Genomic DNA, 15,703 nt, shown 5'->3' with positions numbered 1-15,703 from the left:
TTGTAATGGGAAACCATCCTTGAATTCTTGGGGTTAAACACAACTTGCTCATAATGTGTTAAGGCGTCGTTGGTTTCAGTTGCTAATATTTTATTTAGGTAGATTTATTTCTTTTTTTCCAAAACAACTATTGTGTGTGTTTTTTTCTCAAAAATTAGTGAAGAGCCTGGCTGGTCTGGCTCAGTGGTTGAGTGTCAGCCTATGAACCAGGAGGTCACATGCCCGAGTTTCAGGCTTGATCCCCAGGAGGGAGTGCAGGAGGCAGCTGATCAATGATTCTCTCTCATTATTGATGTTTCTCTCTCTCTCTCTTTTTTTCTCTCTCTCTCCTTTTCTCTCTGAAATCAATAAAAATGTATTTTTTAAAAATTAGTGGAGAAACAGTGGGCTAACAATGGGTAGTGGGACAATTGATTATCTGTGTGTGTGTATGGCTGGGGGGAATGAAAATGGATCTCTGCCTCACCCCATACCAAAAAAAAAAAAAAAAAAAATCATTCCAGGGACACACAAATCTACTGAAAAAAAGCAAAGTTTAAACATTTTAGAAGAAAATAAAGAATACCTTTATAACTTCAGGATGAATAAGGACAAACCACACGGATTCCTTATGAAGATTTAATATCATTAAAATTAAACTATTGCCCTGGCTGGTTTGGCTTAGTGATTAGAGCATCGGCCCAAGGACCAAAGGGTCTCGGGTTCGATTCCCGGTCAAGGGCAGGTACCTCGGCTGCAGGTTCCATCCCTGGCCCAGTCAGGGCACATGCAGGATGCAACCAATCGATGTTTCTCTCTCGCCCTTTCCTTCCTCTCCCCCTCGCCTCCCTCCCTTTTACTCTCCCTGAGAATCAATGGAAAAAATATTTTCGGGTGAGGACTTAAAAAAAAAAATTAAAACTATGTGTTAAAAGACACCATAAAAAGGTGAAGCTAAAAGCTACCAGCTGGTGCCCTGGCTGGTGTGGCTCAGCTGGTTGGAGCCTCATCCCGTGCACTGAAGAGTCGAGGGTTCAATTCCAGGCCAGGGCACATACCCAGGTTTCAGTTGGATCCCCTGGTCAATGTGTCTATGATTCTCTCTCTCCCTCTCCCTTTCTCTCTAAAATAACTTTTTAAAAAAGAGAGCGAGATAAAAGCCACCAACTAGGAGGTGTCCACAAGCTCACGACCAACGAAGAATAGTTGTCGTCAAAATACATAAAGAATTCCTACATATCAATAAAAAAAAGAAAACAGGCAAAGGCTGTGAACAGGGAATTGACAGAAGAGGAAACTGAAGTGGCAACCAGCAGCAACGAATAAAAAGATGCTCACTTGTTATTAGCAATCCGGAAATGCAAATTGCAAACACAACCGTGGATTGTTTCACGCTCAACGGGCTGGCAGTTTGATTCTGGTAATTTACTAAGGTGGGCAGAAGCAGCTGGAATGCTCGTATGGTGGACGAAACTATAAATTGGTGCCGTAACTGGAGAGCACTTTGGGCGTCTCTGGTAAATTGAAGCCCCACTCCCCGGTTTGCCTCAGAGACACTCTGAATCCCAAGCTCAAGAACTTCTGTTCACAAAGGCAACATTGTTTCTGTCAGACAACTGTTAACAACCCAAATGTCAATATTCAGGAAAATAGAGAAAGAAATTGTTACTATTCATTCGAAGGCCACTCATTGGGGAAGAAAAATGAAGTAGAGGAACCGTATTTACACAGGTAGACCCTAATGCCGTGTGAATAAAGATGTAGAAAAGTTCCTAGACAATAAAGCCTTTATATTAATTTGGAAATATTCCAAGCCGCGCTTATGTCTTACATTGGGCGGGAATATATACACATGTAGTAAAAACTAGAGGGTGTGCATGGGACGATAAATGCCAAATTCAGAACTGGGTTTAACATTCTGCGTCCAGGACCCTGCCACCCTGTATGCACCCCGCCCCGGGATCACTGCTATGGGCATCCAGGCCTGCCCTCCCGTCCTCCTTGGTTCTCCCTGAAATGCCACCTGGGCACCTTGCTGGCCCAGTCCCCCTGGTGGGCGGGTTTTCCCTAAATTATCCTCAAGCTGGGAAGCTTGAGGTTTCTCTTCGGCAAATATTAACCTGAGTATCTGGAAGTCATGGCTGTATTTGTGGACCCAGTGCTGTTAATCTTTCAACCCACAAGTGGGTGGCTTCAGCCTCCTTTGCAGAGGTCAAGCATGAGACTCCACAAGGTCAAGCCTGTGCCCGCGTCCAGCTGCCTGCAACCCCCCTGCTGCGAGTCGGAGCTGGTCTTTCTCAGATTTCCAAATCCAGCCGCATACAGGGCGGGTGAGGGCCGCAGCCTGCCTGACCCCCGGGCCGCTGCCAGGCCACACAGGAATCAGGGACGTGTTGAAAGGACCGCCACTGCCTCTTCCAGCCCCGGGCGGGTCGGGGGAGGAGGGCTGACGTGCCACCAGCTGCTCAGGGACTGCGTGGCCTGTGGCCAGTCCTGGGTGCTGACATCCCTCCCTCGTCGTGAGAGGCCACGCCCCCATGCTCCTTCCTGCACTCGAGGGCCTCTCACTCTGCAGATGGGGAAACTGAGGCCCGGGAGCGGCAGGAATCTGCCCCTGGAACTCAGGAGGCAGGGCTCACCCTAAAAAATAATACCTCCGAGCGGCTGGCGCTGACTCTCACCGAGTGTGCCCCCACCCCCAGGCCGGCCGGCTCTTCTGCTCCCTACACCTGCAGAAGTGGGGGCCCGCCTCCCCGACCCGGGGCCTAAAAATGCCTCTGCTGTTACCCGGGCCTGGAGACCCGGGCTCGAGCGAGGGGCGTCCCAGAGGGGCGTCTTCAGATCCTTGGGAGTCCCATTCGGTGCCCCCAGACTCCACCCCCCACGCGCACCCCTCAGTTTCCCCGCAATTAATCAGACGCCACCGAGACCGGCTCCGGCCACGAGGGGGCGACAAAGCCCAGGCGCTGAAGGGTCTGTACCGCCGACCGCCGCCGCCTCCCCGGGGAACAAAGGGGCCAGGGCCAGCGCTGCCCAGCGCAGTGGAGGGCTGTCCCCGCAGCCCCGGGCTCAAGTGGCCCCGCTCCAGCCGCCGCAGGCGATTGCACTTCCTCTGTCCAGCGCAGCCAGCCGGTTAGGCCCCAGGTAGGCTGGGAGGCCTGGCGTCCAGACCCACCATGCCTCTGCTCCATGGGGGGTGGGACACGGTCTCGGTAGGTGCCTTCCTCCTGCATCCAAGGCTCAGGCTGGACTCAAGGCCCCTGGCATCACCTCCAGGCCCAGCCTCGCAGCCGGCCGGCCCATCGCTGGGGTGAGTGGCTGGTAGGCCCTACCACAGAATGGGTCCCTAGCACCTGACACCAGTAGGCTGAGTTGCTGGGGGCTGCCTCTGCCTCTCTCAGCCTCGGTTTCCTCATCTGTCAGCTGTGGCTCCATGGGCAAGCTGCTCAAAGGCCCTGCTTGCACCTTGTTCCTCCCACTTGACTGGCAGCCTGCCCCCACACCTGGATCCTCCCCAGGCGCGCCTTGGAGGTTGGGAGGCCTCTGACCTTGGGCATCAGGCCACCAGAGTGGGCTGTGAGCTGCCACCCAGCCCAGCAGCCGAGCTGCAGCTGGCACCAAAGAGGCTCCTGCAGTTCTACCAGGGACGTCCTCTCTCTGAGGACGTCCAGTTGCTCACCTGTAAAATGAGGACATCATAACCTTGTGGGCACTGTGCCAACAGCCCCCTGTTGACCCTCCAGCACTGGGCATCCTGAGGGTAGGCACAGGCTCTCTCTTGATGCCCAGACAGAACCTACCCTCGGGTGGGCTACAGCCTAGTTGGGCATCCTCAGCCCAGGCCGGGGTGCAGGGCGCAAGGCCCCGGAGCAGCTCCTGCAGGCTCCACCCAGAATCCTGCTTTGCCTTCCCCCCACCCCAGCGCTGGCATTTACTCCAGTTCTGGGTCACATTTCCAACTTAATGGTTCAAAAGAAAGAAAGAAACCCAACCTACAACCAGCTGAGGCAGCCCCTCCTGACCACCCTTTGATATCTGAGGACTGAATAATGGGGCTGATTGCGGATAGGAGACTTGGAGTCATCTTAATTAGAAGGAAAGAATGTCCTCGTGGTTGGCTGTTCTAAAAATACAGCTGCACCCACATCTGGAAGGGAAAGGGGGGGCGGCGGTTAGTCCGGAGTCTGAAGTGCTGATGCCTGCATTCCATGGTTGGGGGGAGGCCCCCCCAAGCAGGGCCCGTGGCAGGGGAGAGGGGAGGACACCAGCAGTCGGTCCTCCTGGCTGGGCCACCTGGTGAGCCTTTGGGATGGAGTTGAGCAGGCAGCTCATCCCTTCTTGGGTCCACCTTCACCCCTTCCCCAAGAGCTCCCCACACCCCAGACTCAGTTTCCTCCACTATACAGAGGGGATCTCAGGGGCCTGGTGAATGTGTGCTGGTTCTTTTACCAACCCCTGCCTGACCTGGGCACAGTGGGCATCCAGCCACAAGCTTTAGACCAGGGACGTCATTTTTTTCTGGATTTTAGGATTTGGGGTAGTATTTGTCAGCTTTTATGAACTTTTTTTTTGTTTTAATATTGATTTCAGAGAGGAAGGGAGAGGGAGAGAAAGAGATAGAAACATCAATGATGAGAGAATCATTGATCGGCTGCCTCTTGCACGCCCCCCACTGGGGATTGAGGCCATAACCCGAGCATGTGCCCTGACCAGGAATCGAACCGTTCATAGGTCGATGCTCAATCACTGAGCCATGCCAGCCAGGTTCTTGACGTTTGTTTTATTCTTATTCTAAGAATACAGTCACTTTTGTACCTAATCTTGCATTTGCTTTCTTAAAGAGGCCACTAATCCCTCATGAACGTGAAAGGCATGCAAGGGGTAGAATTTCTTGAACGAAATGTGCAGGCAGGCATTCTAGTGGTGTCATCAGGGAGGACAAGGACGGTCTGGGTTTCTGTCCCAGCGCACGCACGCGTGTAAGCTTCCCGTCCCAGCGGGTGGGCAAGCACCTGGCATGGGGAGGACCCGCCCCGGCTGTGTGAACAGGGCCTGGGCTGCTTGGCGGATATGTCGGCGATGAACACCAGGTGGGAGGTGCGTGAACCCTGGACCTCGCTGATCCTCTCCATCCACCTGCCCAGAGCTCCAAGTCACTAGTCCTAGGCAGGGAGGGACTCCCAGAGTAGTGGCCCCTGTCATTCCAGATCCCTGCCCGGCCTCAGGTCAGAACTGCCTGCTAACCTGGCCAGCAGGTGGCGAGTAGGAAGACCGGAGGACAGTGTGGCCTCCAGTTCCACAGGGGCCACCCCAGGGCCACCCTGCCCAGGTCCCGTGTGCTGCAGACTCGCAGGCCTCTCACCGCGTCTCACATTCCGGCCCAGCCATTGGCTGAGTCAGCCAAGCAGATCATCTGCTTCTCCCAAAACACAGCCGCGTGCTGAGCCCCAAAATAGCTGAGGCGGGGGAGGGAGAGGCCCGCTGGACACGGGACTCAGGGGCCAGGCTGTGGTGGCTTTTACATTCTGGCTGTGGCCACAGCAGGAGTGGGAATAAGGAACAGTGGCTGGGGCTGGTGGGAGGCCCAGGCTCGGGCTCACCTGGCAGCCGGGGTTGGGAAGGGAGCATCCCGTCCAGGCACCAAGGATCGGAGACAGTGAAACTGAAGCTCACACGGGGAGCTGCGTGCCCGAGCTGCTCAGCAGAGGAGCATCAAGGGAGCAGAGCCTTTTAAAAAGTATATGTATTTTTATTGATTTCAGAGAGGAAGGGAGAGAGAGAGAGAAAGAGAAGCATCAATAATGAGAGAGAATCATCAATAGGTTGCCTCCCGCATACCCTACACCGGGGATCGAGCCCGCCACCCGGGCATGCGTCTGACCTGGAAGTGGCCCTTCCTCCCCCGTGAGACAGAGCTCATTCCTGCCTCCACACCTTGGCTCATGCCACTCTCCCTGCCCAGCGTGCCCGCTCCTCTTCCCATTCCACCACTGTCTTTGTCAAGAGCCTCATGCCTGGCAGCCCCTCAGAGGGCCTGTGGGTCTTTGTCCTTGGACCACTCACCAGTCAAGCTCCCCTCCCTGCTTAGCGTGAGAGTCTGAGCCCCCCACCTCCCCCCCCCCCCGGCCAGAGGAGGGGCTCCTGCAGGACAGGGGCGCTCCAGCGCCTCCCGCCCTGCCCTTTGGGCTTCCATGGGTGCTCCTGACCCCAGGCAGGTGAGAGCTCGGGTTCGGGAGGAGGCAGGCGAGGACACAGGCTCGGGAGAAAGTCCTTCCCGAGTGCATTCTCCCTCACAGGCCTTCGCCCATTCACAGCAGAGACTGGCCTTGAGGGGCCGGTCAGCCATGGCTGTCACAGGAAGGACCCCTGCCCAGAAGTCTCCAATGTCCCCCCCGTGGAGGACAGCCTTTAAGCCGGAGGAAACTCTAGGGACTCTTCCAATGGCCCCTTGCACTGGAGGAGGGGTGTGGGGAGTGCCCGGGCCCACCACCCGCCTGAGGCTGCCGATCCAGCCCTGGAGTCCAGGTCTGCGGCTTGCCTGGGCCCAGCACTGAGCAGCCAGGGATAGAAAGAACATGGCACAGAGCCTCTACGGGCATGGCAAGAGCCACAGGGGGCAAGGAGCTGGGGGGACTGGACTGGGGGGGCCAGGGAGCGCTCCCCTGAGGCAGTCATGTCCCCACTGCACCCCAGACTGGGCCTGCCCCAAACCAGTGGGTGGTCTCCCTCCCAAACCGGGTCTCTCCCACGTCTCGGCCCTCTCTCTGCCAAGTGCTAAGGTCTGTGGATTCACCTCCTTGACCCATTCACTCCCTGTCTGTCACGTGCCTGGGGAAAGAGGCCACAGCCTGCATGGCCCTGTTCAGCCTGGTCCCAGCCTTCTCCAGCCTCACATCACACGCAGCTCCTTCTCATGGCCCCTGCCTTCCCCGTCCTTCCATGCCACCTCAGGACCTTTGCACATGCTGTTCCCCTGGTGGGTCTGGCTAACGCCTACTCAGCCTCTGCCTCCTTCCTGCCCATACCACCCAGAGGCCCCCTGATTCCCGCCAAGTCCAGATTTTGCTACCAGGCTGAGGGCCAGACCCAGGTCGCCTGCGCAGGCCTGACGCAGCCCACCTGGATCGTTTGTTATTCTTGCACTCGGCCACAAGCAGCTGCTGCCGAGTGGGTTCCGGATTCGGTGCTAAAAATATCCCATGGCCTAGACAGGAAGGGCCAACGGCCACACAGCTGCTCCCGGGAGGGGCTGGCTGAGCTGCAGTAGAGGCCCACCCACCGTGGGTTTGGGGGTCCATGTGCTGGAAGGGAGTGGGCACAGAGCTCATGGCCCCTGAAGAAAGGCCCTGGATGATGTTCAGGGCCAGCAAGGGGTACCATGTGTCGTCAGAAGGAGAATGTAGCTGCCTCCAACATGGACACAAAAATACCTGGTTTCTGATTCTCCTGGTTTGTTACCACGCGCATGTGTTGCCTTTGGAATACATGGCATTTAAACATTAAGTGTGTGGGCCTCACAGAAGATAGATGGGCTCTGGTCCTTTCAGGGAGGGCTTCCTGGAGTAGGAGGCATTTCTACCACCCTCCCTTGCTCTCCTCTCATTTATTTTATTTTTAAAAATCAGGTTTATTCTCTTTTTTTTTTCCTAATTGTTATTTATTTATTTTATTTTTTGTTCATCCTCACCTGAGTATATTTTTCCCAATGATTTCTAGAGAGAGTGGAAGGGAGGAGGAGAGACACAGAGAGGGAAACATCAATGTGAGAGAGACACATTGATTGGTTGCCTCCACACGCGCCCCAATCAGGGCTGAGGCTTGAGCCTTCAACTGAGGTAGGTGCCCTTAACCGGAATCGAACCCAGGACCCTTCAGACTGCAGGTCAACGCTCTATCCACTGAGCCAAACCAGCTAGGGCGATTTTATTTTATTTTATTTTTTTAAATATATTTTATTGATCCTTTACAGAGAGGAAGGGAGAGGGATAGAGAGCCAGAAACATCAATGAGAGAGAAACATCGATCAGCCGCCTCCTGCACGCCCCCCACTGGGGATGTGCCCACAACCAAGGCACATGCCCTTGACTGGAGTCAAACCCGGGACCCTTGAGTCCGCAGGTCGACGCTCTATCCACTGAGCCAAACCGGTTCTGGCGGCGATTTTATTTTAAAAAAATATATTTTTATTGATTTCAGAGAGGAAGGGAGAGAGAGAGATAGAAACATCAGTGATGAGAAAGAATCATCTGCCTCCTGCTCTTCCCCCACTAGGGATCAAGCCCGCAACCCAGGCAAGTGCCCTGACCAGGAATCGAACCGTGACCTCCTGGTTCCTAAGTCAATGCTCAACCACTGAGCTATGCTGGCTGGGCTTGCTCTCCTCTTTTAACAGAACATCTAGGCTGATAGGAGGAAAATGAATGAATGAATGAGCCAGAGATCTGGGCCAGTCCCAGAAGCGAGAGGCTGAGGCCCGAATGAGAGGTGGTGGTGGCCATGAGGTGTGTTGGAAGGGAGGGGAAGGCCTGGAGAGTTCCATGGGAGCATCAGCTTCGATGTGGGGCTGGGAGTGGGGCAGCGGTGGCCCAGGTCTCTGGATAGTCACCGGCTGGCGAGGGTCTCTCCTAGTGTGGGAGGCCAGTGAGGAGGAAGGCAGGCTTGGTGGGCACTCGGGGGTGCTGTACTGCCTGTAGGCACTGGACAACCTGGACAGGGGACTTAGGGGTCCTCTGGGTGTCTCCAGACCTGGGGATCCCGGGGCCCCTTGTTCTGCAGGAGCAGGCAGGTTCACGAGGCCAGAGAGGCAGCTTGGGAGCCGGCCCGTTGTCACCTTGGCAAGGAAACACAGGCCTCCTCCTGCCACAGCCCTCAGCACAGGAGAGAGAAGGTGGCCCAGCCGGCAGGCTTAGCACAGACGGCTAAATTAGCATCCAGCACACTGCCTGCCTTCATCTCTAGGCCCCTGGGAACATGTGGTACCCAGGGCTCCTTTCCATAAATAACTGTCTAAAGGTGCCAGAGGGTCAGAGAAGAAGTAGACCTGGTGTCTCCAGACTTGCCTGTCCTAGGCCTGGAGACTAGACAGGAGAAGCCTGGATTGGACCCCAGGCCCTGCTCTGCCTCCTACTGGGCCTCAGTTTCCCTATCTGAGGATCTCCCAAAGCTCTGAGAAAGGAAAGTCTGCAGTAGAACCCAGCAGTTGCTCCCTGGATGTCTGGCCCAGCTGGCTGCCCCCACCCTGAGCTCCAGGAATGTGTTTCTCCACCCCCAAACGGGGCGCCTGCCTTATCAGCCCCCGTCTCAGGAGAGACAGACCCCCCTGCTGATTATGACAGCCCCTTCTGTTACCCCAGCCTGACCCTGAGTGGAGGGCCAGCCAGCGCCTGCTAAGTGCCTGGAGGCAGGAAAACCTCCCCTTCCCCGTGCAGACAAGAAATCTGACCTCCCTTGCTGGCTCCCTCCCTAGCTGGCTCCTGTGTGACAGGGAGGTGCCCGCCCTGGCGTCAGAGGCCCTGGATCCCCGCCCTGCTGCCATGCCTCCACCTTGATGGCATCTACTCTGTCCAGCCCACCTCGAACATGACCTTGGCCTGCTTCGCTGGACAAGGGAGGCTGACTGCGGGGGTGGGGGGTGGGGAGGTGGGGCTCTCAGCCCCTTCCTTGGTCCCATTCCTGCTGTCTCAGCCAGTTCTCTCTTCCCTCCTGAACCAAATGAACATCTCCCTCCAGTGCTCCCAGCGTCTCCTCCAGAGTGGGGGGCTCCTTGAGCCGCGCTCCAGGGGACCTCTTAGTTCCCTCGTGGGTCCCTCCGCTTGGGATCCACCTGAGAGAACCTTCTCGGCTGGTACTCCCCAATCTACTTTCCTCGGGGACCTCGGGTCCCGTCCAGAGCATCCCTCGCCTTCCACACGTACATCTAAGGCTGGGGTCCCCACGGTGATGAAGGCACATTGGTCTGTCCACCTTCCTTCCCTCCGGCCTGCGAGTATCCTGGCCACTAGGAAGCTTGGCACGGCTGCGTCCCATAGGCCCTCCCCAGGCTCGGGGCCTTCGCACTGCTTTGCTTCCGAAGCCCTTTCCTGGCTGGGTTCTTGCCCACCCGACACTCCCAGCCTCCCAGCTGGGTCTGCCTCTCTCTCTGCCCAGCCTGGCCTCTCCTCTCGGTCTAGCCGTGCCCCTTGGACATTCCACACAGGCCCAGGGCTACAAATGCCGTTGATTTCCTGATGAATCATTCCCACGTGCAGACCCCTTGCCTGACCTCCTCCCCAACACCACACTTGGATTTTTCCAGGTGGATGTCACACAAACGCAGTGAGGCCAGAACAGATCTCCATTTACCTGCTGGTGGACCCCATTTGGTGCTCAATAAACAGTTGACTTTCTTTAAAAAAAAAAAAAAGTTTAAAAATGTATTTTTATTGGTTTTAGAGAGGAAGGGAAAGGGAGAGAGATAGAAACATTAATGATGAGAATCATTGATCAGCTGCCCACTGGGGATCGAGCCCACGACCAGGGCATATGGCCTGTTCAGGAATCTAACCGTGACCTCCTGGTTCACAGGTCCACGCTCAACCACGGAGCCACGGCTGGCCAAAGAGTTGACTTCCTTCATCAGAATGAAAAATGGAGTTCTCTTTCCCACCAAAATAATGAGGCCTTCTCCAGCCTGTCCATTTGCTCCAGCCCATCTTGGCATCCCCGGGTCCCATGGGGTCTGCAAGTCCCCAACTTGGCCCCTCCTCCCGCGGGCCCCCAGGAAGACTTCCCACAGGGGCTGGCGTGTTCTAGCGAGGCCCTGGACGCGCGGAGAAATGTGGGCATGCTGCCGGCGCCTGCCTTGCTGTGGGTGAAGTGGCACCATCTCTGGCTGTCGGACCGCGGGCCAGGCCAATGTGGGCCCCAGAGCGCACGGCCGGCCTCTGGGTTCCCGCCCGCCCCGCCCACACTCCATATCCCGCCCCTTCCAGTGCGGCGGTGCCTGGATCCCATCTGGTCTCCACTAACAAGTAACCTTAGCCCCGCCCTAGAGTGCCCCGTGGGCCTTCGCTATTGGTCTTCCCCGCCGCTTGCTGAGAAGCCACCAGCTCCTCATTGGCGGCACATTCTCCCGCGCGCGCTGCAACCATCACAACAACGGCCACGTGCTCGACTGTGGGGCCTGCTCATTGGCCCAAAGTCTCCACCCGCCCCGTTCCCGTCCCGCCCCCAGCTTCCCGCTTCCTCCTCCTACTGGTTATCTAGCCTCAGGCCCCACCCCAACGGCCTGGGCACAAAGCGTCTCCCACGCGGATTGGTCGAAGGCGGGGAGGCGGGGCTTGGAGGCGGGTTAAAGAGCGCGCCGTAGTGGGGGCCACGTGTACCTGAGGAGGTTCAATGGCGTGGCGGGGGCTGGCGGCCGAGTTCCTGCAGGTGCCGGCGGTGACGCGAGCTTACACCGCGGCCTGCGTCCTGACCACCGCGGCCGTGGTGAGCCTCCTAGGCGGGCGGGCGTCGCCATGGTTACACGCCGGGAGGGGTGCGCGGTGGTTAGGGCTGGATCCCGCGGGCCGCACCTGACGCTCCCCTGGCTCCGCAGCAGCTGGAGCTCCTGAGCCCCTTCCAGCTCTACTTCAACCCGCACCTCGTGTTCCGGAAGTTCCAGGTGAGGCCGCCCCGCCCTTGCTCCCTGTTGGCCCAGCCCTGTCCGCCCCGCGCCTGACCGCCTGCCCCTCGCAGGTCTGGAGGCTCCTCACCAACTTCCTCTTCTTCGGGCCCCTGGGATTCAGCTTCTTCTTCAACATGCTCTTCGTGTATCCTGTACCTGCCGGACCCAGGAGGGGAGTGGGCGGGCCTGCGGGCTGAGGCGGCCGGGAGGGCGCGGGGACCTGAGACCCTGCCCGGTGGCACTTCCTATACGGACGCCGCAGGTTCCGCTACTGCCGCATGTTGGAGGAGGGCTCCTTCCGCGGCCGCACGGCTGACTTCGTCTTCATGTTTCTCTTTGGGGGCGTCCTTATGATCGTATCCTTCCCGGGGTCCGGGCCTCAGGCCAGGCACTCTGCGCCCAGCCAGTGTTGGTCCTGGGGCGCGAGGTCGTGCCCAGGCCGGGAGGGACGGGAGGGACGGAGGTTTACTCTGGCTTAGGATGAGCGTGCATGGTGTGCTCAGACCCAGGTGCCAAAGCTAGACCTTCAGGTTTGTACAACAAAACAACAAAAAACCCCACGCCACAGGATGATGTGCAGGACAGCCAGTGGGGGGCTTGGGGCTGAGCCCTGAATGCCAGCAGCAGGAGAAACCGGCGAGGATGGGCGGTGTTGGGAGGCCGGGGTGAGGTGGAGAGGCAGGGCCAGATCACGTGGGGCCTGAAGGCCACAGGTGGCCTTAGATTGGGAAGGGGAAACCAGTAGGATTTCGGGGATCTAGCAAATCAGAGGAGCCCTGGGCAGGGCTGAGGCCTGCACCGGGGGGAGGGCCTCCTAGCACCTTGACTCTGGCCCAGCTGCTGGGGCTCCTGGGCAGCCTGTTCTTCCTGGGCCAGGCCCTCACAGCCATGCTGGTGTACGTATGGAGCCGCCGCAGCCCTCAAGTGAGGGTCAACTTCTTCGGCCTCCTCACCTTCCAGGCGCCATTCCTGCCCTGGGCACTCATGGGCTTCTCAATGCTACTGGGCAACTCGATCCTCGTGGACCTGCTGGGTGAGCCTGCCTGTCCATCCAGCCCATCAAAGCTGGCTGTTCTGCCAGACCCCCCCCCACTCCCCTCCCCCCCCAGACCTCTCATCTGTCCCCCTACCTCCAGCATCTCTATTCTTATAGCCCCTTGAACAAGCCAGCAGGCCTACAGGTTTCACATCTTCAGGCCTCATCTGCTGATGCTTGTGTGAGTCCTGATTGGGGTGGGATGGGTAGGCCAGCGTCCCGCCATGGCGCCCACTCGGCTGTTCTCAGTTCCTGGGTCCTGGAACACTGTCCTTCAGGGCCAACCCCAGCCCCATCCTGGGCTGGCGGTCTGTGCAGGACATTGGGCACTCATGCTCTGAGGCCTGAGGTTTCTCTGGGCCTGACTTGGCCTCCAGAGCTGCACATGGAAGCCCCAGAACAAGGCTGTGCTGGCCCTGGGCTCTGGACCATGGAGGCAGTGGCCTTGGCAGTCCTCCGCTCTCCCACAGGGATTGCTGTGGGTCACATCTACTACTTCCTGGAAGATGTCTTTCCCAACCAGCCTGGAGGCAAGAGGCTGCTGCTGACCCCCGGCTTCCTGTGAGTACTGGAGGTGACAGCCCTGCGGCTACCCTCCCTCAGACAGCTCTTAACTCCCCGTGGACCCACGTTGGCCTCAGCTCAACCTGGGCCGCTCCCCACAGGAAGCTGCTACTGGATGCCCCAGAAGAGGACCCCAATTACCTGCCCCTCCCCGAGGAACAGCCAGGACCCCTGCAGCAGTGACCCCACCCAGGGCAGGCCAGCCCCAGGAGCCTGTTTCTCCAACATCTGTCAAGCCTGCATCCCACCCTAACTCCTGCTTGCAGCAGAGCAACCTGTCCTGGAGGCTGGCCATCCGAATAAACAGAATAACTGCAGCCTCTTTGACCACAGCACCGGCTCCCCTTGCCTCCCTGGCCACACCCTTCCGTGCTGGGCAGATGCTGCTGGCCCTGACTTGGGGCCACGAAGCCTGGACTTCCCTGCCCACCCTTTGCCCAGGACTGCTCTCTCAGACCAACTGTAGGTGGTAGGATGGGAGGCTCAGAGGGTCAAAAACCTGCCCACAGCTGCCCAGCAGAGCTCTGAGCTCACAGATGGTAGACACGGGATTTTCAAGCCTCTCCAGTGCCTCAGTGGAGACTTGGACAAACGCCACCTGTGGTGGGCCTCTGTTCTCTGCCAGCCAGAGGGGTTGGCCAGATCTTGGTGGCAGGGACCAGTACTGGGCTATCTGGTTGTGCCAAGCCTGGTTTGGGGGGGTGGGGACTCCTGCCTGTGGTGCCCTCATGAACAACAAGTGGACCTTTGCCCCGTTTCTTAGCTGAGCGACTAACAGACAAGTGACTGACAGATGCAGCCACGGCTCCGTGAGGGAGGTCAGGTGCAGAGGAGCCAGGCTGGGCTCTGCTTCCTGTGACGCCAGAGCCTGGAGAAGTTTCCACCTTAGCACTGGCTGAGGCTGAGGACTCTGGGTGTCCTGTCCCTGCCTTTGTAGCTGAGGACCCCAGGAGCCTTATCCAACCCACAGCTCACTTTTCTCTTCTGTAAAGTGGGCACCAGATGGCCTGGCCAGCTTTCTTTGTTGCTCTAGACCAGCCTGCAATACGGTTTATTCCAGGATGTTCAGAAGCACAGGGCTGGTCATGTTCATGGAAGACAGAAATATTCGCCACAGAGTAGACCTTGATTTTGTAGGGAACCCTCATGGAGCAGAACCCTCATGGACCTGCAGCCGTGTGGGCTCAGACTGGGGCTGGTGCGCGGGCCCTTCCCAGGCCTCTCCCAGGCAGGTGGGCTCCTACCCAGTGGGACTGAGGCAGGCAGGGTTTGTTCCGTCCACCAGTTGTGGAGCCCCAGGGCTGTTTGCCCACAGACCGAGCAGACACCTTGTTAATGGGGCCCACTAGTTTCTAAAACAACTGGGCCTAGATTCCTCTTGGTCAAAGCCTTCCAGTGAAGCCCAGCAAGTTCCACTCCTGGAGGAAGGGCAGGAGCTTGTGGACAACCCCCTGGGAGCTGTCACGTCCTGGGACATGCTCACAGGAACCCTGGCCCAGACAGCAAGGCCCACCTTACCCTACATCCTGGCAACCCAGAGCCCAATTCCTACTTAGGCTAGGAACCAAGTGCCACGGGGCCTCTGTCACACTCCTGGGGAGCAGAGCAGTCCTGACCTTCAGCCCAGCCCTGGCCGGGGAAGGATGTGCCAGCAACTAAAGGTGGCACCAGCCCAGGGCCGGGGGTCTGGCCCACTGTCTTCAGTAAGTGCGGCTGTGTGCCCCGTTCACCAAGCAGTGCTTGACTTAGCGAGACCCACACGTGCCGCACGCCCCTTCTGTAGGGTGGGAACATCCCCACATTAACAGGCGAGGTGAGGGTGCAGAGGTGATGACAAACTCATTGAAGGTAGAGCTGGGCAGAGGCCCAGGGCGTGCCTCCTCTCCCCATAACCCCACCCCACAAGCCACCACCAGCCAGGTGTGCTGCTCCACATGCTATCATCCTCACAGCCAGCCTGGGAGGGAGGAGCTGGCCTGGGCCAGGTGCCGGCCCGGGGTGGGGATGGGTCCCCGGCCACCTGTTATATGCACACTGCTGGGAGGTGTGGCTAAATGCTGCACACCTGCTGGAGCTGGAGTAGCTGGGCACAGGCACCCAGGCTGGGGATGGCCTTGCAGTGTCCACAGAGGATGGGGCCTCTGCAAGGGACTCCAGAGAAGCAATGTCCTGGCTGGGATGGCCCGGTCACCTTGACCAGCAGAGCGAAGGGTGTGGGGGAGGGGCTGCAACCAACGGACAAGCGGGCCCCCTGCCCACTGAGCCTCATGACCACACCTTTCATTTCTCCTGCTCTACAGAGATCCAAGCACGGGTGGAGGTGGGGAAGCTGGAGGGCCCAAGGAAAAGCAAGGATTATACTCTGCCTTGGTCCTGCAGGGGCTGGGGTAGCTGAGAGTGGAGCCATGGAGCCCCATCAACAGCCACCTGGGGATCGGAGGTGGAGCGGGGTGAGCCCGGCATGCCAGCTTTGGCCA

At 58.1% G+C, this 15,703-nt stretch overlaps 1 protein-coding gene across 2 annotated transcripts; it reads left to right on the top strand.

The window, feature by feature from the left end:
* The first annotated feature begins 11,275 nt into the window (after positions 1-11,275).
* DERL3 (derlin 3) lies at positions 11,276-15,687 on the top strand. 2 transcript variants are annotated; one of them, XM_036353724.1, is made up of 7 exons: positions 11,276-11,448; positions 11,561-11,623; positions 11,698-11,771; positions 11,889-11,982; positions 12,464-12,659; positions 13,133-13,223; positions 13,328-15,687. In XM_036353724.1, the coding sequence occupies exons 1-7, from the start codon at positions 11,356-11,358 to the stop codon at positions 13,407-13,409; spliced, it is 693 nt and encodes a 230-aa protein (XP_036209617.1). In that variant the 5' UTR covers positions 11,276-11,355; the 3' UTR covers positions 13,410-15,687. The 2 variants fall into 2 exon arrangements, with proteins under 2 accessions (XP_036209617.1, XP_036209616.1); XM_036353723.1 differs by having other exon boundaries at positions 11,278-11,448; positions 11,558-11,623.
* The last annotated feature ends 16 nt before the right edge of the window (positions 15,688-15,703 follow it).

This window comes from Myotis myotis, unplaced genomic scaffold (genome assembly GCF_014108235.1).
Source record: "Myotis myotis isolate mMyoMyo1 unplaced genomic scaffold, mMyoMyo1.p scaffold_m19_p_20, whole genome shotgun sequence".
NCBI lineage: Eukaryota > Metazoa > Chordata > Mammalia > Chiroptera > Vespertilionidae > Myotis > Myotis myotis.
This window is presented reverse-complemented; position numbering and strand designations above follow the sequence as displayed.